Source organism: Neolamprologus brichardi, chromosome 16, assembly GCF_056152115.1.
Source record: "Neolamprologus brichardi isolate AB-2024 chromosome 16, ASM5615211v1, whole genome shotgun sequence".
NCBI lineage: Eukaryota > Metazoa > Chordata > Actinopteri > Cichliformes > Cichlidae > Neolamprologus > Neolamprologus brichardi.
The window spans coordinates 14957592-14980818 of record NC_142119.1 but is presented as its reverse complement, the minus strand read 5'-3'; the positions used below and the strand labels follow the sequence as shown (position 1 = coordinate 14980818).

General features: G+C 36.7%; 2 protein-coding genes across 2 annotated transcripts; both read right to left on the bottom strand.

Moving 5' to 3' along the window:
• Positions 1–10977: 10977 nt before the first annotated feature.
• On the bottom strand, positions 10978–12785 carry LOC148098209 (uncharacterized). The gene has a single exon (XM_087829686.1). The coding sequence runs from the start codon at positions 12783–12785 to the stop codon at positions 11178–11180; it is 1608 nt and encodes a 535-aa protein (XP_087685812.1). The 3' UTR covers positions 10978–11177.
• A 5178-nt stretch (positions 12786–17963) lies between these two features.
• LOC148098208 (uncharacterized) lies at positions 17964–18562 on the bottom strand. The gene is made up of 3 exons (XM_087830043.1): positions 18493–18562; positions 18316–18417; positions 17964–18139 (listed from the first exon to the last, which is right to left on the bottom strand). Exons 1-3 carry the CDS (start codon positions 18560–18562, stop codon positions 17964–17966), a joined length of 348 nt encoding a protein of 115 aa, XP_087686169.1.
• Positions 18563–23227: the final 4665 nt, after the last annotated feature.

Here is a 23227-nt window from a genome sequence, read left to right as displayed (position 1 = left end):
TAATATGGACCTCAGATTCTTGTTAACACTCCATGGCACAAATACTGTTCCCCTTAGGCTCTGTGTATTTGTGTGTGTATCACTATTTCTCCTAAAGTATTACTCTTCCATAATTGTAATTCTGTTAAATCAAAGTACTTTTACTACATCTTAGTACTTCTGCTCAATCATAGTATTTCTGCTAAATCATAGTATTTTTGCCAAATCATGGTTTTTGTGCCAAATCATAACATTTGTGTTATGTTATAGTATTACTACTAAGTGGAGGAATTTCTGTCATGTTACAGTATATGTGCTGATTACAGTATTTCTGCTAAATCATAGTATTTCTACTATATTATATTTTTCTTTCTAAATATAGCATTTCTGCTATATAACTGTATTTCTGCTATGTTATAATATTAGTGCTAAACCAGAGTATTTGTGCTGAAACATAGTATTTCTGCCAAATGATAGTATTTCTGTCAAATTATAGTATTTGTGCTAAAACATAGTCTTAATTTAAAATTACAATATTCATATTTCATCACAGTGTCTCTGGTAAATCACAGTATTTCTGCTATGTTGTACTATTTTTCTAAATCATAGTGTTTCCATAATGTTTAAATATTTTTGGCTAAATATATTCTTTCTGTTATCTTATACTATTTCTCCTAAATTCTTGTATATTTGAGAAGTTATCATGTTTCTGGTACGTTACAATATTTCTGCCAAGTTCTGCTATGCTATTGTATTTCTGCCAAGCATTATGTTTCCTCTAAGATATTGCAGTTCTGCTAAGTTATTACTTTTTAGCAAAGTTCCTTTGCTTCTGCAAAGTTTTTACAATTTCTGCAACTTTTCAGCTTTTTCAGCTAGTTTTTGCAGACAGCTTCAGCTTTAAAGCATCCACACTGCATTTTCGCAGGAAATGCAAATTTTTCTAGTTCTAGTTGCCACTTTTTGTCCCGTTTTTTGGCACTTAACTACTTCCACAATTTTCAGCCGATTTTCACCGTTCAAATTTTAAACTATTCTGCTATTTCTGCTAATGTGCGCTATGACTTTTGGTATTTTTTGCTATTATACTTTTTAAAATATTAAGCTTTTTTCCTTTAATTTGTCCCATTGAAATGAATGGGAAACCTCCGCAATTCTGCTAAAACTTGCTTGTTTTTGAAACTTAACTACTTCCTCATAGTTTCACCTAGAACAACCATTCAAACTTTAAAATGTTCACAAATTATTGGGCTATTCATGTATGATTCAGCTTTTTCATATCTGTTACCATTTTCATCTTATCCCTCTTTAAGTTTTGAGTTTCATCTTTGTGATTTTTCACAAAATACATGGGTTGTTATGGTTGCTATGAAGTTGGTTCTAAGTGAGACACTGTAGGTTTCGCAGTCTTTTCTTCATGTCTGAACAACTTCTTGCTACTTGCTCAATTTTCACTCAACTTCCACAAATTATACATCAAAACGTAGGTATTTTTGCTGGCTTTCAGAAAATGTCATTATCATTGTTGTGGGATTTATAGAATTTTGGCAAATCTCCTCAGACCAACACAAAGTCTGAAAACTCTCCATAGAAAGTCAATGGAGAGTTTGTTCAAAATCACCGCTTGATTTCTGTAATGAGAGGCATATTCGAATCGTCATATCTCCTTAACGAAGCGACGTTAAGACATGAGGCTTGTCCCGATATATCTTCAGACACTCCTCACGCTCACAATTCAAGAATTTTTGTCTCATCTATTACCATTTGGCCATGAATTACGTTTGTTTGAGGGTAGGAAATTCGTCCTTCGCTCAGATTTCTTCAGCTTTCAAACTCTGGAAATGAACCACTTTTTTCTCTCGTCATATCTTTTTTTTGGATTTCCACAGAGACCTGGAAATTTCCATGGTTGTTCACCAAAGCCTGCTGTCTCTTACGGTGAAAGAATGATATCGATACTCCAAGTAGATTTAGAGTTACAAAGCGTTGTTTGAGGGCAAGTCAAGGCAGTTTTTTGTTCCCCTCTACTCAGTTATGGTGCATTACAAGTCAAATATCTTTAATAATTCATAATTTAATGATAAATTGTCAACACTTGAAGATTCCCCCATCTCTGCTGAACATAATGGTGTAAGAATGACCATTCTAGCCCCTACGGTTAGGAAATTATGGTCATTTGTTTGAGTTTAGTCCTCACTATGAGAAATAGACTGCAAAAATCCTGTCTCTCTGCTGCGTGTGTAAAAACGGCTGCACCTGTTTTGGCGGGAAAAAGTACACAGCCTCTCTGATTGGTGCATTCAAATTTAGCAGCTCCCAGGCTGCTTGACTGACCTACAAACTTGCTTCTCTCTCTTTCTGTGTGTGTTATAGTATTTCTAAATGATAGTATTTCTGCTTTTTATAGTATTTCTGCTTTTTATAGGATTTGTGCTTAATATAGCATTTGTGCTTAATATAGTATTTCTGCTAAATTATAGTATTTCTGCTTTTTATAGTATTTCTGCTAAATTATAGTTTTTCTGCTTTTTATAGTATTTCTGCTAAATTATAGTATTTCTGCTTTTTATAGTATTTCTGCTAAATTATAGTATTTCTGCTTTTTATAGTATTTCTGCTAAATTATAGTATTTCTTCTTTTTACAGGATTTGTGCTTAATATAGTATTTGTGCATAATATAATAAGTCTGCTTAACATAGGATTTCTGCTAAATTATACTATTTCTGCTTTTTATAGGTTTTGTGCTTATTATAGCATTTGTGCTTAATATAGTATTTCTGCTTAATTATAGTATTTCTGCTAAATTATAGTATTTCTGCTTTTTATAGTATTTCTGCTTAATATAGTATTTCTGCTCAATTATAGTATTTCTGCTTTTTATAGTATTTCTGCTAAATTGTAGTATTTCTGCTTAATATAGTATTTCTGCTTTTTATAGTATTTCTGCTTAATATAGTATTTCTGCTAAATTATAGTATTTCTGCTTTTTATAGTATTCGTGCTAAAACATAGTATTTCTACTAAATGTAGTATTTATGCTTAATCATACTATTTCTATATATTACTGCCACGTCCCCAAGCAGCCAATCCTCTGTGACGACTGAGACATTCAAATTTACAAATCAGGGCCTGCACGGCTTCCCAGCCAGCCAATCATATCTGAGGTGTTCCGTTTCTTCTCTCATCATATCTCCGCGATGGTTGTACAAAGAGCAATGGAAATCGCAGTCAAGGTACACCAAAGTCCGCTGATTCACCCAGTACAATAATTATACTTCTAGTCCACCTAGTTTTTGAGTTACGTGACGTTTTGTAACTCCAAAAAACGCAGTTTTTCGCCTCGCACCGCGATCTAATTCTGACTGCTCATGACCCTGTTTTCCAGGCACTTGTTCTCTTTCCCAGTGGCGCAGTTGGTAATGACAGGGGTCTGCAAACAAAAGGTAGTGGGTTCGATTCCACCTCGATCAACATGTTTTTCTCCCTACAAATTGATACACTATCACAGACCAGTAATTCATATTGTTTATTTATTACAATTCTGCAAACTTTTATCATTTTACCAGCTTTTCTAATATGGACCTCATATTCTTGTTAACACTCCATGGCACAACTACTGTTCCCTGTAGGCTCTGTGTATGTGTGTGTGTATCAATATTTCTCCCATTTTAAAGTACTACTCCTCCATAATTGTATTTCTGTTAAATCAAAGTACTTTTACTACATCTTAGTACTTCTGCTCAATCATAGTATTTTTGCCAAATCCTGGTTTTTGTGCCAAATCATAACATTTGTGTTATGTTATAGTATTACTACTAAGTGGAGGAATTTCTGTCATGTTACAGTATATGTGCTGATTACAGTATTTCTACTAAATCATATTATATCTACTATATTATATTTTTCTTTCTAAATATCGCATTTCTGCTATATAATTGTATTTCTGCTATGTTATAATATTTGTGCTAAACCAGAGTATTTGTGCTGAAACATAGTATTTCTGCCAAATGATAGTATTTCTGCTTAATTATAGTATTTGTGTTTTTTATAGTATTTCTGCTTTTTATAGGATTTGTGCTTAATATAGTATTTGTGCTTAATATAGTATTTCTGCTAAATTATAGTATTTCTGCTTTTTATAGTATTTGTGCTAAATTATAGTATTTCTGCTTTTTATAGTATTTCTGCTTTTTATAGTATTTCTGCTTTTTATAGGTTTTGTGCTTAATATAGTATTTGTGCTTAATATAGTATTTCTGCTAAATTATAGTATTTCTGCTTTTTATAGTATTTCTGCTTTTTATAGTATTTCTGCTAAAACATAGTATTAATTTAAAATTACAATATTCATAGTTCATCACAGTGTCTCTGGTAAAACACAGTATTTCTGCTATGTTGTACTATTTTTCTAAATCATAGTGTTTCTGTAATGTTTAAGTATTTTCGGCTAAATATATTCTTTCTGTTATCTTATACTATTTCTCCTAAATTCTTGTATTTTTGAGAAGTTATCATGTTTCTGGTAAGTTACAGTATTTCTGCCAAGTTCTGCTTTGCTATTGTATTTCTGCCAAGTATTATGTTTCCTCTAAGATATTGCAGTTCTGCTAAGTTATTACTTTTTAGCAAAGTTCCTTTGCTTCTGCAAAGCTTTTACAATTTCTGCAACTTTTCAGCTTTTTCAGCGAGTTTTTGCAGACAGCTTCAGCTTTAAAGCATCCACACTGCATTTTCGCAGGAAATGCAAATTTTTCTAGTTGTGTGGATGCCCTCACAGGGCATCCACACTATTGAGTTCCTGTTTCTCTTTAATCTTTATTATTCTTCTAGTTGCTTCCGTACACTTTTTGGACCTTAACTACTCCTTCAGTTTTTGTGCTATTTGCACCGTTCAAATCTCAAAAAATTCTGCACTTTCTGCTAATGCCGGCTATGACTTTTGGTGCTCATAACTTCTATACTTTTTGAGATATTGAATTTTTTTTGCAATATTTTTTGCCCTTTTCTGCCACATTATCAGTGGCCTCACTGATTTTCCTTGCCGGGTTGACCTGTGTTTTAGCTCAGTGAGATGAGCATCCGTTCTCAGACTGGGAGGCCCGGGTTCAAATCCCGCTTATGGCAAAATTTCTTTCAGTTAACAATTAAACGTTTTTAACTCTTTTCAGCAGAAATTCTTCTGATTGAACTCTTTTCAGCAGAATTTTAAATTTTTTCACCACTTTTCAGCACAAATCCCAGCTTTTTCAGCTATTTTCAGCAAAAACATCTTTTCAGCAGAATTCTGCTGATTGAACTCTTTTCAGCAGAAATTCTGCTGATTGAACTCTTTTCAGCAGAATTCTAAACTTTTTCACTACTTTTCAGCACAAATCCCAGCTTTTTCAGCTGTTTTCAGCAAAAACCTCTTTTCAGCAGAAATTCTGCTCATTGAACTCTTTTCAGCAGAATTTTAAATTTTTTCACCACTTTTCAGCACAAATCCCAGCTTTTTCAGCTGTTTTCAGCAAAAACCTCTTTTCAGCAGAATTCTGCTGATTGAACTCTTTTCAGCAGAAATTCTGCTGATTGAACTCTTTTCAGCAGAATTTTAAATTTTTTCACCACTTTTCAGCACAAATCCCAGCTTTTTCAGCTGTTTTCAGCAAAAACCTCTTTTCAGCAGAATTCTGATGATTGAATTCTTTTCAGCAGAAATTCTTCTTATTCACCTCTTTTCTGTAAAGTTTTCAGACTTTTCACCTCTTATCAGCACAAATCCCAGCTTTTTCAGCTGTTTTCAGCAAAAACCTCTTTTCAGCAGAATTCTGATGATTGAATTCTTTTCAGCAGAAATTCTTCTTATTCACCTCTTTTCTGTAAAGTTTTCAGACTTTTCACCTCTTATCAGCACAAATCCCAGCTTTTTCAGCTGTTTTCAGCAAAAACCTCTTTTTAGCAGAATTCTGCTCATTCAGCTTTTTTCAGCAGAAATTCTGCTGATTTATCTCTTTTGAGCAGAAATTCTGCTGATTCATCTCTTTTCAGTGCAACTTTCTGCTTCTTTCCATCTTTTCTGCACAAATCCCAACTCATTCACCTCTTTTCAGCGCAATGTTCTACTCCTTTCCATCTTTTCTGCAGAAATTCTGCTGATTTATCTCTTTGAGCAGAAATTATGCTGATTCATCTCTTTTCAGCGCAATGTTCTGCTTCTTTCCATCTTTACTTCAGAAATTCTGCTCATTCAACTCTTTTCAGCAAGATTTTCAGACTTTTCACCTCTTATCAGCACAAATCCCAGCTGTTATCATAAAAATCTCTTTTGAGCACAAATTCTTCTGATTCACCTCTTTTCAGCGCAACTTTCTGCTTCTTTACCTCTTTTCAGCAGAAATTCTGCTCATTCAACTCTTTTCAGCAGAATTTTACATTTTTTTCACCACTTTTGAGCACAATTCCCAGCTTTTTCAGCTCTTTTCAGCAAAAACCTCTTTTCAGCAGAATTCTGCTGATTGAACTCTTTTCAGCAGAAATTCTGCTGATTGAACTCTTTTCAGCACAACTTTCTGCTTCTTTACCTCTTTTCAGCAGAAATTCTGCTGATTGAACTCTTTTCAGCAGAAATTCTGCTGATTGAACTCTTTTCAGCAGAATTTTCACCTCTTTTCAGCCCAAATTCTGCTTATTCACCTCTTCTGCAAAATATTCAGCCTTTTCACCTCTTTTCAGCAGAAATTCTGCTCAGTCAACTCTTTTCAGCAAAATTTTCAGCCTTTTCACCTCTTATCAGCACAAATCTCAACTGTTTTCAGAAAAAACTCATTTGAGCACAAATTCTGCTGATTCATCTCTTTTCAGCAGAATTTTAAATTTTTTCACCACTTTTCTGCACAAATCCCAGCTTTTTCAGCTGTTTTCAGCAAAGACCTCTTTTCAGCACAAATTCTGCTTATTCACCTCTTCTGCAAAATATTCAGCCTTTTCACCTGTTGTCAGCAGAAATTCTGCTCATTCACCTCTTATCAGCGCAATTTTCTGCTTCTTTCCATCTTTTCTGTAGAAATTCTGCTCATTCAACTCTTTTGAGCAAAATTTTCAGCCTTTTCAACTTTTTCAGCTTTTTTCAGCAGACATCTTCGGCGTTAAGGCATCCACACAGCATTTTCGCAGGAAATGCAAATTTTTCTAGTTATTATTCTAGTTGCTTCCGTACGTTTTTTGTCCTTTAACTACTTCCACAATTTTTGTGCTATTTTCACCGTTCAAATTTTAAACTATTCAGCTTTTTCTGCTTAATATTGCTATGACTTTTGGTATTTATAACTATTATACTTTTTAAAATATTAAGCTTTTTTCCTTTAATTTGTCCCATTGAAATGAATGGAAAACTTCCACAATTCTGCTAAAACTTGCTTGTTTTTGAAACTTAACTACTTCCTCATACTTTCACCTAGAAAAACCATTCAAATTTTAAAATGTTCACAAAATATTGGGCTATTCGTGTATGATTCAGCTTTTTCATATCTGTTACCGTTTTCATCTTATGCCTCTTTAAGTTTTCAGTTGCAAAATTGTGATTTTTCACAAAATACATGCGTTGTTATGGTTGCTATGCACTTCGTTCTAAGTGAGCCACTTTAAGTTTCGCAGTCTTCTCTTCTTGTCCGAACAACTTCCTACTACTTGCTCAATTTTCACTCAACTCCCACAAATTATACATCAAAACGTAGGTATTTTTGCTGGCTTTCAGAAAATGTCACTATCATTGTTGTGGGATTTATATAATTTTGGCAAATCTCCTCAGACCAACACGAAGTCTCAAAACTCTCCATAGAAAGTCAATGGAGAGTTTGTTCAAAATCGCCGCTTGATTTCTGTAATGAGAGGCATATTCGAATCGTCATATCTCCTTAACGGAGCGAAGTTAAGACATGAGGCTTGTCCCGATATATCTTCAGACACTCCTGACGCTCACAATTCAAGAATTATTTTCTCACCTTTTACCATTTGGCCATGAATAACGTTTGTTTGAGGGTAGGAAATCCGTCCTTCGCTCAGATTTCTTCAGCTTTCAAACTCTGGAAATGAACCACTTTTTTCTCTCGTCATATCTTTTTAATGGATTTCAACAAAGACCTGAAAATTTCCATGACTGTTCACCAAAGCCTGCTGTCTCTTACGGTGAAAGAATGATATCGATACTCCAAATAGATTTTGAGTTAGAAAGCGTTGTTTGAGGGCAAGTCAAGGCAGTTTTTGCATCGCCTCTACTCAGTTATAGTGCATTACAAGTCAAATATCTTTAATAATTCATATTTTAATGATAAATTGTCAACACTTGAAGATTCCCCCATCTCTTCTGAACAAAACGGTGTAAGAATGACCGTTCTAGCCCCTACGGTTAGGAAATTATGGCCATTTGTTTGGAGGGTAGTCCTCACTATGAGAAATAGACTGCAAAAATCCTGCCTCTCTGCTGTGTGTGTAAAAACGGCTGCACCTGTTTTGGCGGGAAAAAGTACACAGCCTCTCTGATTGGTGGATTCAAATTTAGCAGCTCCCAGGCTGCTTGACTGACCTACAAAGTTGCTTCTCTCTCCCTCTGTGTGTGTGTGTGTGTGTGTGTGTATTTCTGCTTTTTATAGTATTTCTGCTAAAATATAGTATTTCTACTTTTTATAGGATTTCTGCTTTATATAGTATGTCTGCTTAATATAGTATTTCTGCTAAATTATACTATTTCTGCTTTTTATAGTATTTCTGCTTAATATAGTATTTCTGCTAAATCATAGTATTTCTGCTTTTTATAGTATTTCTGCTCAATTATAGTATTTCTGCTTTTTATAGTATTTCTGCTAAATTATAGTATTTCTGCTTTTTATAGTATTTCTGCTAAATTATAGTACTTCTGCATTTTATAGTATTTCTGCTTAATATAGTATTTCTGCTAAATTATAGTATTTCTGCTTAATATAGTATTTCTGCTAAATTATAGTATTTGTGCTTAATATAGTATTTGTGCTTAATATAGTATTTCTGCTAAATTATAGTATTTCTGCTTAATTATAGTATTTCTGCTAATTATAGTATTTCTGCTTTTTATAGTATTTCTGCTTAATATAGTATTTCTGCCAAATTATAGTATTTCTGCTTAATATAGTATTTCTGCCAAATTATAGTATTTCTGCTTAATATAGTATTTCTGCTAAATTATAGTATTTGTTCTTAATATAGTATTTGTGCTTAATATAGTATTTCTGCTAAATTATAGTATTTGTTCTTAATATAGTATTTGTGCTTAATATAGTATTTCTGCTAAATTATAATATTTCTGCTAAATTATAGTATTTCTGCTTTTTATACTATTTCTGCTAAATTATAATATTTCTGCTAAATTATAATATTTCTACTTTTTATAGTATTTCTGCTAAAATATAGTATTTCTGCTTTTTATAGTATTTCTGCTTAATATAGTATTTGTGCTTAATATAGTATTTCTGCTAAATTATAGTATTTCTGGTTTTTATAGTATTTGTGCTAAAACATAGTATTTCTACTAAATGTAGTATTTATGCTTAATCATACTATTTCTATATATCACTGCCAGTTCCCCAGGTAGCCAATCCTCTGTGAGGACTCAGGCATTCAAATTTACAAATCAGGGACAGCACGGCTTCCCAGCCAGCCAATCATATCTGAGGTCTGCCGTTTCTTCTCTCGTCATATCTCAGCGACGGTTGTACAAAGAGCAATGAAAATCGCAGTCAAAGTACACCAAAGTCTGCTGATTCACCCAGTACAAGAATTATGCTTCTAGTCCACCTAGTTTTTGAGTTACGTGACGTTTTGTAACTCAAAAAAACGGCGTTTTTCGCCTCTCACCGCGATCTAATTCTGACTGCTCATCACCCTGTTTTCCAGGTCCCCGGCTCTCTTTCCCAGTGGCGCAGTTGGTAGTGACATGGGTCTGCAAACCAAAGGTCGTTGGTTCGATTCCACCTTAGTCAACGTGTTTTTTTCCCTACAAATTAATACACTATCACAGACCAGTAATTCATATTCATCATTTATTATAATTCTGCAAACTTTTATCATTTTACCAGCTTTTCTAATATGGACCTCACATTCTTGTTAACACTCCATGGCACAAATACTGTTCCCTTTAGGCTCTGTGTATGTGTGTGTGTATCAATATTTCTCCTATTTTAAAGTATTGCTCCACCATAATTGTATTTCTGTTAAATCAAAGTACTTTTACTACATCTTAGTACTTCTGCTCAATCATAGTATTTCTGCTAAATCATAGTATTTTTGCCAAATCATGGTTTTTGTGCCAAATCATAACATTTGTGTTATGTTATAGTATTACTACTAAGTGGAGGAATTTCTGTCATGTTACAGTATATGTGCTGATTACAGTATTTCTGCTAAATCATAGTATTTCTACTATATTATATTTTTCTTTCTAAATATAGCATTTCTGCTATATAATTGTATTTCTGCTATGTTATAATATTTGTGCTAAACCAGAGTATTTGTGCTGAAACATAGTATTTTTGCTATGTTGTACTATTTTTCTAAATCATAGTGTTTCTGTAATGTTTAAGTATTTTTGGCTAAATATATTCTTTCTGTTATCTTATACTATTTCTCCTAAATTCTTGTATTTTTGAGAAGTTATCATGTTTCTGGTAAGTTACAATATTTCTGCCAAGTTCTGCTATGCTATTGTATTTCTGCCAAGTATTATGTTTCCTCTAAGATATTGCAGTTCTGCTAAGTTATTACTTTTTAGCAAAGTTCCTTTGCTTCTGCAAAGTTTTTACAATTTCTGCAACTTTTCAGCTTTTTCAGCTACTTTTTGCAGACAGCTTCAGCTTTAAAGCATCCACACTGCATTTTCGCAGGAAATGCAAATTTTTCTAGTTAAAAATGTTTTCCCAGCTAAAGATCTAACATTTAATAAAGCCAACTTAAGTGTTTTAGAGGCATTACTTGTCCCTTCGTGTTTGGGAGCAGTCTGTGGCACACAAGGTATGTTTACTATATTTAAAGATCTTTTAGAGTGCAGCTCTCTGTGTTTTGACCAGGCCACATGTCTCCTTCTGTCACCTAAAAGTACAGAAATTTTAAAACCTTCTAGTAAACAGGGTCCCAGCTTCTCCTGGGAAAAGTCACCACTGCCATAATCCTCGCAGCCCGGACCCTCCACACATCACACATCAGACTGCGGAGACAGGGCATGAAGGTGGTAAGGAGGAACTAAGGGGGGTGAGGCTGGGCAATGTGACTTCGATTGCTCTGTTGAGGGTGGGGCTCGATGGCGAACCTTTGGCTGCTCTGGTGGGGGGTTTATGGGGGACAAAAAGGGATTGGGCCGGGGGGTAGATCTGAGCCCAGCATTGACCCATTCCATCATCTCCTCAGTGAATTTCAGGTGTGGGGAGGAGGGAGAAAGGGAGGGGGAGGAGGGTGGTGGCCTGTCAGGGGTTTGGGGGACTGGGGAAGATTGTGGTCCCTGGTCCTGGTCGTTGGTGTTGTTAAGAGAGTTGGAGGCAAATAGGGACCCCTCTTCTTGCCTCTGATGTCTCTCCTTTCTGAGGCTCTTCCCGGGTGGGGGCAGATGGAGCTCCTCCTCAAGGTTTCTGCTGGGCTTTGTCTGTTCTTGGAGTACTGTTTGTTCCTCTTTATGAGATAACTCCTCGTTTATCTCAGCCTTGGCACCAAGCACAGATGGATGACGTATGGAATAAAACAAGTTGGAGGTGAACAGTTTCACCCCCGACTTGTTAAAATTAAATCCATTTGCTTTAAACAGATGCCTGTGTTCCCAAAAAATATTAAAGTTGTTGATAAAATGCACTGAGTGGTCAGTACATGCTGATATGAGCCATTTATTCAGTGTAAACAACCTGCTGAATCTCTCGTCTCCTCCTCTGACGGGCGGTACAGGTCCACTGATGAATACAGCTGCATTCAGAGAGTTTACAGTATTTAATAATCCAGTAAAGTCCCGTTTCAGAACCTCCGACTGTTGTTTGGACACATCGTTTGACCCTGTATGCAGAACAATGTTTGTCACAGTTGGATATTCATCTGCAATCTGAAGAATTCTCTCCTTCAGGTTGTTGACCATATCCTTAGGAAAGCAGAGGACTTTAGTGTTCTTACCGCACATTCTTTGTACATCCTTTACGGCAGAGTCACCCACAATCAGAGTTTCAGGCCTAGCCTTTAGCTTTCCCTGTGGCCTTTTACTTTTCAATAGATTTTCAGACCTTACTTCACTACTTTTAGATGGGTGGTTGTCCGATATAGATCCAGGGTCCTTTGATAGTGGAGCAAATCTGTTCTGCAGTTTCACATTCAGTTGTTTTGGAGGTTTGTTGTTAACCTTCCTATTCACGGTTGTCCAGTCCTGTTTCCTCTCGTATACAGGGGTAGAAGAGCTTCTCTGTCTCGTAGGAAGTGAAGGCCAGTCGGTTTCAGAGATTTCAGCTCGCTGTGTTCTGGCTGTGATACGTCCTCCCCCTTCCAGGAGACATGATTTATGTCTTGGTTTTGCACCAAGACAGTCCAAGGGGGGATTATCGCTTGAGGATTTATAATAGTGCACAAAGTCTACTTTCTTGGTCATGTTATCTGTGCTCCTTAGCTGTGTACTAGCTTGCTCATTGCCATTGTTTTGAATCAAAGGCAAGGTTGTTTCATTTCCACACAGTCCATTTACCTCCACGTTTACTTCTAAGCGATGAATTTTTGCCTCCAGTACTGCAATCTTCTGCAGGAGGCTGTGGTAGTCATTTGTGGAGAGGGAAGGCATCTTGTTGCTAGTTAGCCTAGCGGTTAGCACCTTTCCAGGCTATTGAGGCTGTTCGGTGCCCAGACGCTGTAATCAGGCTTCAGCTGTGTCTAGGCCACAGACACACGGAGCGCTGAGGATAAGTTAACTGTAAAAATGTTGCTGTTTCTGTTAAGAACACTTTAGTCCTAATGATCTATAAGTGTCCAGAAGCTATCGCAGGTAAGCTCATACGAAAAAAAGGGAAAAATCAGCATAAAATCAATAAAAATCATTAAAAGAAGCAAAGCATTTAAAGAGCAAAGAGATGAAGCGTCCACACTCACAAAAGGGGGAGGAGCGAAAAATGAAACACTTTCTGCGCCAGTGTCTCATCCTGATCTGTGTCAACCTGGTAGACTTCCTTGCTGAAACTAACCAGTTTCATTCGCACGCTGTCCTTTAATCCGATGATGGGTTGCACATCGTGTTTTACAACTTGGAATTGCAGGTCATACAACTGTCCAGCTATCTTGCACTTGAGAGTAACTGTGCCTGTGGTCTTGATCTTCGTGCCTCCGAAAGCAACGAGATTTACCTGTTTTTGTGACTTGAGTAGGGTTTCGTTGTTGCCGATCTTTCTGTAAGTGTCTAGTGAGATTACGTTGCACTTTGCCCCAGTGTCTACTTTTAGTTTGAGGGCCTTATCAGAAACTTTGACTGTGCAGTATCCTTCTTTGTTGTGATTGTTCTTGCCCTCCATTGTTAGGTGCTCAATGCAAAATGCCTCATCACTGTCTGGGTCAGCATCCTCTGAAATTTGGTTCACTTGCTTGCCTCTGTGATGTGGTTTTGCTGATCTGCATTGTTTTTTGTAATGATTGCATTTTTTGCAGACGTGACACTGTTGTCCGAAAGCAGGACATTGCTCCCGTTTGGCTGGATGCGAACCGCCACAGTTTCTGCAATTTTGAATGTTCATTAGAAGTTTATTTGTTTTCCTTTTGAACTTGCCATGTTTAATCTGTACAGTGTCCACACTAGCAGATGTAATATGCTTTGGTGTAGAGAGGGCTTTGCTATGTTGATCTGTGAGCTCGCTTATTTGGCATATACGCACCGCCTTGGCAAGAGTGAGTTCCGTCTCTTTAAGAAGGGAACGTCTGACGCTGTCACTGGTTATACCACATACTAATCTGTCTCTGATTAACTCGTCTTGTAGTGCACCAAAGCTGCAGGTTCTGGCCATGTTCTTTAACGTGCTCACATATGCTTCAATGGTTTCACCGGGTTTCTGTTGTCTTTTGTTAAAGTTATGCCTCTCCATTATGACATTAGTCTCTGGGTTGCAGATCTCCCTGAACTTTCTCTTTAGACATGCGGGGTCTTCCCTCGATTCCGCGGCAACTTCTACTATGCCTTCAGCTGATATGACTGCGGGGGCATACGTGAATGATCGCTCTCTTTCAATGGCCTCTGGTCCCGCCAGATTGAGGAGTATATAGGCCTTAGTCTTAGCATTTTTGTCACTGTGGGCAGCGGCGATAAAGATGTCATATTCGCGCTCGAACTTACGCCAGTTTTCAGCGACGTTGCCGTCAAAGATGAGAGGATCTGGGCGCCGGAATCCGTCCGCCATGTTGTGCGGTGATTGCTTTTTTCGTCGTCCTTACCGGCTCCCCTTTTCTTCTTGGACTGTGCAGGCTTTCTAATGTATCCCACTTCTGACACCATGTAGGTTTGCTTATAATAATCAGTCCGCTGTAATTGTATGCCAGGCGTTTTATTAGCAGCCAACATGAACGTCTGTACACTCGTAACCGGAAGTACACATAACCCCCAGAGAGAACCACAGCGACACCTGCTGGAACTCTCCGTAACAGCAGCAACAGGAGGCAGTATGGACAAACATAACATTGCTGTTATCTACAGAAACGTAAAATGATTGGCTAGAATTCAAAGTGTGTGACATCTCAGGGGAAAAAAAGCACCGAAATAAAGCACCGAAATGTGCGCTGCTTTTCGGTCTGGTTACTACCGTTTATGTCAGATACTGGTACCCATCCCTAGGTGAGACAGACATGTTAGTCAAATGGTTGTTTGCCAAAACTCATTAGAACATGTATCTAGTACCTAGTGTTTCTTTTTAGGTTTGTTATTTTTCAAATTCTATATTTATTAAGTTATGCAGGCTTGTTTGCACAACAAGGCTAAATAGTTATATAAACATTTCTGAATCTAAATAGTGTACTTTGGTAGAATTAAAAAAATAATATGGTACAAACTAGTAACTCATCATATTATCTATTGAAAAGAAATATTTGAATAATATTGACGCTGAAAATCTCATTGATAGGTTCGCAAAACTCAAGCCTCGAAGATACAGTCTCATGTTAAATAAATAAAGAGGTGTTGTCAGTGTAGTGCAGGTTTATGATGATTTTCAGTGCTACTATCATCTAGTATTGCTTCTGCTGCTGTTTTGGTTAAGTCCTAAGTAGTCCTGATTTTGAACTGTTGTAGTCCTGTTTTAATTCCGGATCAGTTCTGGGTCTGGTGGAATTGGGGTTTAGTCCTCGTGTCTTGATACAGCCCTGATTTTGTTCTGCCTTGCTGCTTAATTAAAAAACCTTTTTAAGGTTTAAGCTTTAAAAGTTTAAGGTGTCCTGCATATGCGATACATATATTTTTTTCTCATATGAAGGTTTTCTTTTTATCTGTGAAATGTGCTATATAAATAAATTTTACTTACTTACTTCTTTTTCTTTTTCGAACAAAACTCAAAACACAGCCTAATAAATCTTCAACTTCACAGCATGTTTTTCAGTCTTTTCTAATCTCCCAATCCCACATGCATGCTACCCTTTAGGGCTAAAATGTCTGGCTGCGCCTCTGGTTCAGCAACTTAGTGAATGATATTTAAAGAACTCTATAACAATGCTCATTTGATCTGTTTAATTAATTGTAATTTTAGTACTTCAATGGTTTTGCTTTTATCAATCACACCAACAAGAACAGTAAAGCCCAAGAGACACATTTCCTGCAGGGAAATTAAAAGAGAGTGGACTGTGTCAAAAAATAAGAGGATGAAAACACTATAGACTAATTGTTTGTGTGATCACTTTGTTGGTAAAAGTTGGACCCAGATCCAGTTTGGCAATGATGTGCTTTTTTCATTTGCCAAATATGGCAGTGTTGTGATCACATTCATTTCTGATACTAAACTATTATTGTCTTGGCTGAAATGACCATGTTGCTGATGAGACTGACAACAAATATTATGACTGCATGGTGGTTAGAACTGTTGTATTAGCACTGTGACAGACTGGTGACCTGCCCAGGCTGTACCTTGCCTCTCACTCCACGGCAGCTGGGATAATCGCCAAACAGAGATGGGCAGTAAGTGTAATCCGATTACTTTTTTCAAGTAACGAGTAAAGTAAGGGATTACTATTGCAAAAAAGGTAATTAGATTACTGTTACTTTTCCGTGCGCACGCTGCGTTACTGCGTTACTAAAACCGTGATTTTTTTGCAAGTGCGACGTTCGTGGCAACAGCTGTATGCAGATCAACACTGGATTATATATTGAGCGTGGGACAGAGTATGGCCGTGCAGTGTTTAAAGTGTGGAAGTACTGACCTTACTTTGACTTTTATTCCGTAAAAAGTGACAAAAACATTAATGTCCGCTGTTTGAAGAAAATGTCTTTTTACAGCGAAAAAAAACCTTCCGCACAAGCACTGAGTAGGCTACGCTGCCACAGGAATGTGAAATTCACAGAGAAACTCGCGGATTCTTCCACTGACATGATGGCTGCGACACACCTGCACCAGGGCAAACCTCCGCCTGCTAAACAGGTGAAAATAGAGCAACAGGACCGCTGATTCTTTGATTTTATGTATTTTCTGCTGTGTTTTACTTGCATCTATTTGAAAGAGTGAGCGTAAACACAAAACACTATTTTATTTTATATGCTGGAGTTGTGCAGAAAATAGGTTTAAATGTTAAGCAAATTTCTTCCAGTCAGAGAATGTTGCGTATAATTTAATTTTGGCTTAATGCATGAAGTTAAAAGATTAAAACTAATAAAACAAGTTTTATAAAGAGACTTTTTCATTTGACTACATTTTACATGATGGATTATGCAGAAAAAGTAGAATTGAGCCGAAAGATCTATCGCTTTATTACCTATTCAGGTTGTAAATCATGTTTTTAAAAAGTAACTAAGTAACTAATTACTTTCAAAAATAAGTAATCAGTAAATTAAAGGGATTACTTTTGGGGGGAAGTAATCAGTAATTAGTTACTGATTACTTTTTTCAAGTAACTTGACCACCATTGGCGCCAAACCTCCCAAGACCCTGAATTGGATAAGTGGAAGACAATACATAGATGTGTCTGTTAACCCACTTTCAGGCCTTTTGTTCAAACATTAATATCTGAGGCAGTGTTTGAACATCTAAAAACAACTTCACATACAGAAAGTGCCAAAATCTCCACCCCAGCACTTCCGTTCAACTTGGGTGTAAGTGGAGCCACCTGGTGGTCCTCCACAACAGCACCCATTAGATATGTTCAAAGTTTGAACAATACATTTGTATGTAAATGCGTGATGGTCAAGCAGAATGTTCTAAAAGAAAGTCTGTTTTAAGATGGAATGACTGTAACTACTTATATTAAGGTCTATTTTTTGTAGACTCATTAATTTATAAATGTAACTTACAATTTCTATAAAGGAATTAATTTCAGCATTTTTGTACTGGTTAGATTTTGTGATGCAGTTCAGAAATGTGGTTCATGGTAGTACTACTGGGGTTAGGTTAATTGGTGAATCTAAATTGTTCATAGGTGAGAATGTAAGTGGGAATGGTTGTGTGTTTCTATGTGTTGGCCCAGCAATAGACTGGCCACCTGTCCAGGTTGTACCTTGCCTCTTGCACAATGATAGCTGGGATAGGCTCCAGTGACCCTGAATTGGATAAGTGCAAGAGAATGGCTGGATGGAAATAAATTAAATGAAATATCATCCAACAACTTTCTTGGGTTGACTTTATGAATTTTGAATAATTTCAGTGAGTGCAAAGTCTTAAAGAACCACAATCCCAAATGACAATGCATATTTGGTCTCTTAATGCAGCATTTAAGTTTGATTAATTTAAGTGAATTAAATTTCTTCTCAGTGAGAGAAAAGGAGAACAGTATTTGCTAGAGAATTGAATCACTGTAAAGACAACGGTAAATAAAAGGACTCACTCAGAAGCCCTTCAAGCTCTTTGAGATTTTCAGAGAGGTTGGCACGCAGCAGGTCTCTTTCCTCAGTCATGACAGCAAGTTTTTTACTCACAGTGGAGAGATTTGCATTCAGGCTGTCTCTTTCCTCAATCATAATGAAGTCTGAAATAAATAAATTAGGACAGGTTTTTGAGACACAAAACATCTTGTGCATTCATACTTAGACTGCTTCTGATTTATTTTAAACCATAAAAACTTTGAACATTGCTTAGCTTGCCAAATATTAATTCAGCACTCAGTGGCAGTTTGAACAATTATTTATGAAGAATCAGACTCACAGTGGACACCATGGGTGACAAATACAGTTAGAAGTAAAACACCCAGCAGATTCCACAACACAATAACACCTAAATAACCATTCTCCTTACAGCTCTTTGGACCTGAAAAGAGAAGAAAAAAAGACTGAATTATACAACAGTAACAACAGCTGTTAAAATAAATCTATCACTTCCTACTTGTGTGATGTGTTGACCGTTTTGGGTTGTCTTGTTCAGCAGATTCAGCACTGGCAGAAATTTCCTCCATTGCTCACAAGCAGGCAAACTATTTCCTAAATGGTGAGATCTGTAGCTCAGCGCTTGTAACCTCAAATTATCAGTAGTTTCAAGTTCTTCTTTTTTTGAATGTCTGAGGATGTCACACATTTCAGATGTTGTTGATATGCTTTTCACAGCACTGATCGACCAGTAAAAATGGATCTGATCCTTTCTAAAGATAATTTTGTATATGATAGTCATATGAAAACTAATAAAAGTTAAATTTCTTTACGCAGTTCTTTTTAAGAACTTTAAAGTTTCAGATTTCAGGTTCATATAAAGAAAATGATCAGAAAGTTAGCAATTAAAACTTTAGGCTCCTGCCTAAGACCTTTAAGTTCTTATTTAGAAACTATGTAGAAACATGCTAGATAGTATTTTAATCACTTTTTAAAGATGGATTATTTACTGTCATTGCTGCAGAGACATTTGTGTGATATGTGATTAAAAATAACTTCAACACAAGAATGAGATAATAACGTTACACATGAAAGTGCTAAAAGGGGAGAATTTCTCTCCCTCTCTCTCTTGCTTTTTAAAACATCCAGAAACTTGTATAACCATTATAATTTCTTGGAAACAGCACAAAAACAACAGGTCAGCTCCTAAAAATGTTAGATTAGCACAAGTGGAGAGTGGCAATTAGAAGACCTTTATCTGATTTTGCCTTTTATTGATAAACAAGTTGTGAGAATCCTATTTTTAACTACCAAGAGTGCCACTACCATGCTAGTAGATGGCAACACCCTCCATAAGCACAAATACATAAACATGGAGAGGGAAAAGGAACAAATAGGTAGAAAAAAACAAGGAAAAAAAGGCAACAAAAAGGACAGGGGGACCATAGCGAGAACTAAAGTTAGTCAAGTATAACCTATTGAGGCCAACAGTGTGAAAGCAATGATGAAATATTCATTCATCTGATATTCAGTGTAAGTGTAAGTGCACGTGGCACTAGGACGCTCTAGACTGCAGGTCGTAAGTGAAGCAGTGGGAAAGAGAATCAGCACCTCCAAATCTGAGGCCATGGTCCACAGCCGGAAAAGGGTGAAGTGCCCACTCTGGGTCAGGGATGAGTTCCTGCCCCAAGTGGCAGAGTTTAAGTATCTTGGGGTCTTGTTCATGAATGATGGGAGAAGGGAGCCGGAGATCAACAGACAGATTGGTGGGAACACCTTGGTGTCCCCCTGGACAAGCTGGAGGAGGTGGCTGGGGAGAGGGAGGTCTGGGCTTCTCTGCTTAGGCTGCTGCCCTCTTGACCCAGTCCCGGATATGTTGAAGAATATGGATTGATGATAATTAGTGTTTGTGAATGTTGTGGATTATGGTGTCTACTTGTTCGGGGTTACATTGTCCACTTAGTTTTTTACCAGACTTCATAGCAATAATGGATGATTATTTTTTTCGCATGACTATATGTCATAACTCATCCAGTACAGAGCTGCTGTTGCATAATGTGCCTGTACTGTGGGTGTCCTTGTTATCAAATTATGACTGGCTTTTGCCAGGAAACCATCTTTTATCACTAACATCTTGCTGTTTCCTGTATGTCCATGTTCATCCTCCGTATCTGTGAGCAGTGTTTATTTTGTTCTGATCTTCTTAAATTCATGGAGAAACATAATATTTTATGAAAGCATTTAACATATTTAAGGACACTTTAATGTAAGCAACCATCACACCCAATGTGCATTTCATACAATTTCTGTGTATGGTATTATATAGACTGTATACAAATGATGTACATCACTGTGGCTGAAAAGCAAAGTGTATCAAAAAGTGCTTTTAATGTATTTTTAATGACCATGAGAGGATGACTTATCTCAGTACAGAGTTAAGTCCAGTTGTATAGGAGGAATACTGTGTATATTAATAGAAAAAACATGGTGTTAATGGTGTTAGTGCATTACAAAGTAATGTGTTACTGTAATCATATAACATTTTTCAGTAACACAGTAACGTGACTATAACGTGACTAATGTATTAAATTAAGTAACTACATCGTAGTTACTATTATGTTACTACTTGTGTTATAAAGGTTCCACAACTTCTGTGAGGCAGATATGTTTTTTTCTTCCAATTGTTCCACTTAGTCACAACTGAAATCAGTTGATTGTGACTAAGTCACACTGTAGGGTAAGGTACTATAAACCCACAGTTGATAGTACTTGCATGTTTCCAATCTGTGGAACCAGTAAGGTTCAATATAATGCCATGCTAAATTAAGAAAAAACAACAACAAAAAACTAAACTGATGACATGTCAGAGTGCCTGTAAGAGATTTCAACGGGTTATTATTTTGAAATCCAAAATGTAACTGACTTTATATTGAGTTGTCACCAATGTTCCCTCTAATTTTTCATGTGTCTGAGCGAACGCACAAACTCCCTGAGTGATCCCTTGGACCGCTGTGAGCAACATTAGACGTGTGCACTGTGGTCATGGCAGCATCGAATCCATCCAAGTTACATGGTTTATTAAAATAATCAAATTACAGCATTTACATTTATGTTAGACTACTTTTAATTAAGTGCTTTAGCCCACTTACGATGAAAATTAAAAAAAATCTTGTTCATGACCTGTGTAGTATGTTAACACTATTGGAAGTAAAAATAACTTGAACTCCAATTTTAAAAAAACACAACTTTCTTTTCTTTTTTTCTTTTCTTAATAAAGCTCTGACTTGTATTATGAGTCTGAGTCTGTGGTCTGGGAGAGAGTCCTGTAACTCTCTGTCTGCAAAATACAGTATATAAAAAACAATGTTGGACAATTAATTATATAGTTAGTTCCTCAAAAAAGTTACTGAGTTTTGCAAACAACTTTTTTTCAATTTCAATTTTTTTTGCAGCTGTTTACCTAAAAATGCAGCCAAGGCGTTTTTTTTAAAATAAACACTTAAATCTATTTACAGAACAATGTTCTGTGTCAAATTTGATGCCAAAATAATTTCTGTCCACTATGAGATAAAGGAGAACAACAGACTGATACCTGCAGGCCTGACAACAGGAGATGTATCACTCCTGTAACACCTGTAACATTCAGCAGTCGCCTCGTTGTTCTGACACACACAACAAAACTATTGACTACACTACACACTAACTACACAAGATTTGCGCAAAACGTCGCAAATCTCTCACATCTCAAACCACTCCTAAAACTTCCCCCTTCCTAAACAACTAAATGCCATATCATTTTTTGATTGGTCAGCATGGTACATTTTTTGACCAATAGGAAAGGGTGGGGTTTTTTTAGTTTTGTTTTTGCTCAAAAGAGGAGAGCGCTTTCGAGCTTTTCCTAGTGATGTGCGATACCACTGATTTCCTTTCCGATCCGATACCAAGTAATATTCAGGGTGGTATCGACGATACTGATCCAATACCGATACTTTGTACAAAAACGTATTTTATGTATTGTATCTCAAATTATAGTTTCATAATGATTACAGGACATCAGATTACTTGTTCTTATCACTTAATAATGCAGAATTTATCATATAGAAATAAAGAACCTGAAACTGTGCGCTATTTGAACACCTTGCCTGCCTGCAGCACTAAAGGACTCCGTGAGAGACGTCTGTCTCGCCCTAGCAGCACCTGTCCCTCTCCTCCTCTTCAGTTCGCCTTAACATACGCTCGTCATATTCTGTGATATGATTTACTCTGAGGTGTTTGACAAATTTGTGGTGTTGCCACAACACCTCACTTTCTTGCTACTAAAATATCGATATTTTAATGTGAGAATCGATTCTAGAACATAAATGACTGGTATTGGAGGAATCGATATTTCAGTATCGATCCGCACATCACTAGCTTTTCCTTATAAAACGCAGTTTTTACCGTTTCTTCCTGCAGTAAATATAAACAACGATAGTATTCATGAAGAAAAACAAACATTGCATACTTTTTTATCATAAGTCTGCTTTTACGTGGCCTATCAACACAATTTAAAAACTGGTATAAAGTCCACACTTTTTCCATAAATTGTTCCGTCTGTCCTGCTCACATCTCCAATGGTTGTACACGTTGTCATTAACGTGGCTTCACTCCACATCAGCCACGCCGCTTTGCTATCTAAAACACCGGTGTCGGCACATAAGGACGCTGTCATAGCCTGTCAACGACATTGATTCGCTGCATATATACGAATGTGAATCACATTATTGGCTGGATAGCATAAGGTGGTATCGTTCTAATCCCATATGGGAGCAGCCAGTCACTTACTGACTAACACTGCAAAACAGAATTGTTAAGTTTCAATTTTAATTTCAATTCAGGTTAGATTTTTTTTTTGTGTGTGCAACGCAGATTTTCTGTGCGCAGAGACCGTGCCAGCAGTGCGCAATTGCGCACGCGCGCAGCTTAGAGGGAACATTGGTTGTCACGACGAGTTGGAAGAGCCATGTGGAAAAATAAAGGAGGATCCAATTGCAGGCACTCGTGAAGGCGTGAAAGTGGTTTATTGAAACACAAAGCACAGGGGAAAAAATGGCAAACAGAGATTAAGCTAAACTATACTGGGAACATGTATAGTTCCCAGTATAGTTTAGACATGACCCTTCAAAGTAAAACAGGAAACAAGAGACAATTCATGAGACACAGACTAGACACAGAACCAAAACTACAGTAAACATGAGACACAACCCTAAGAACTA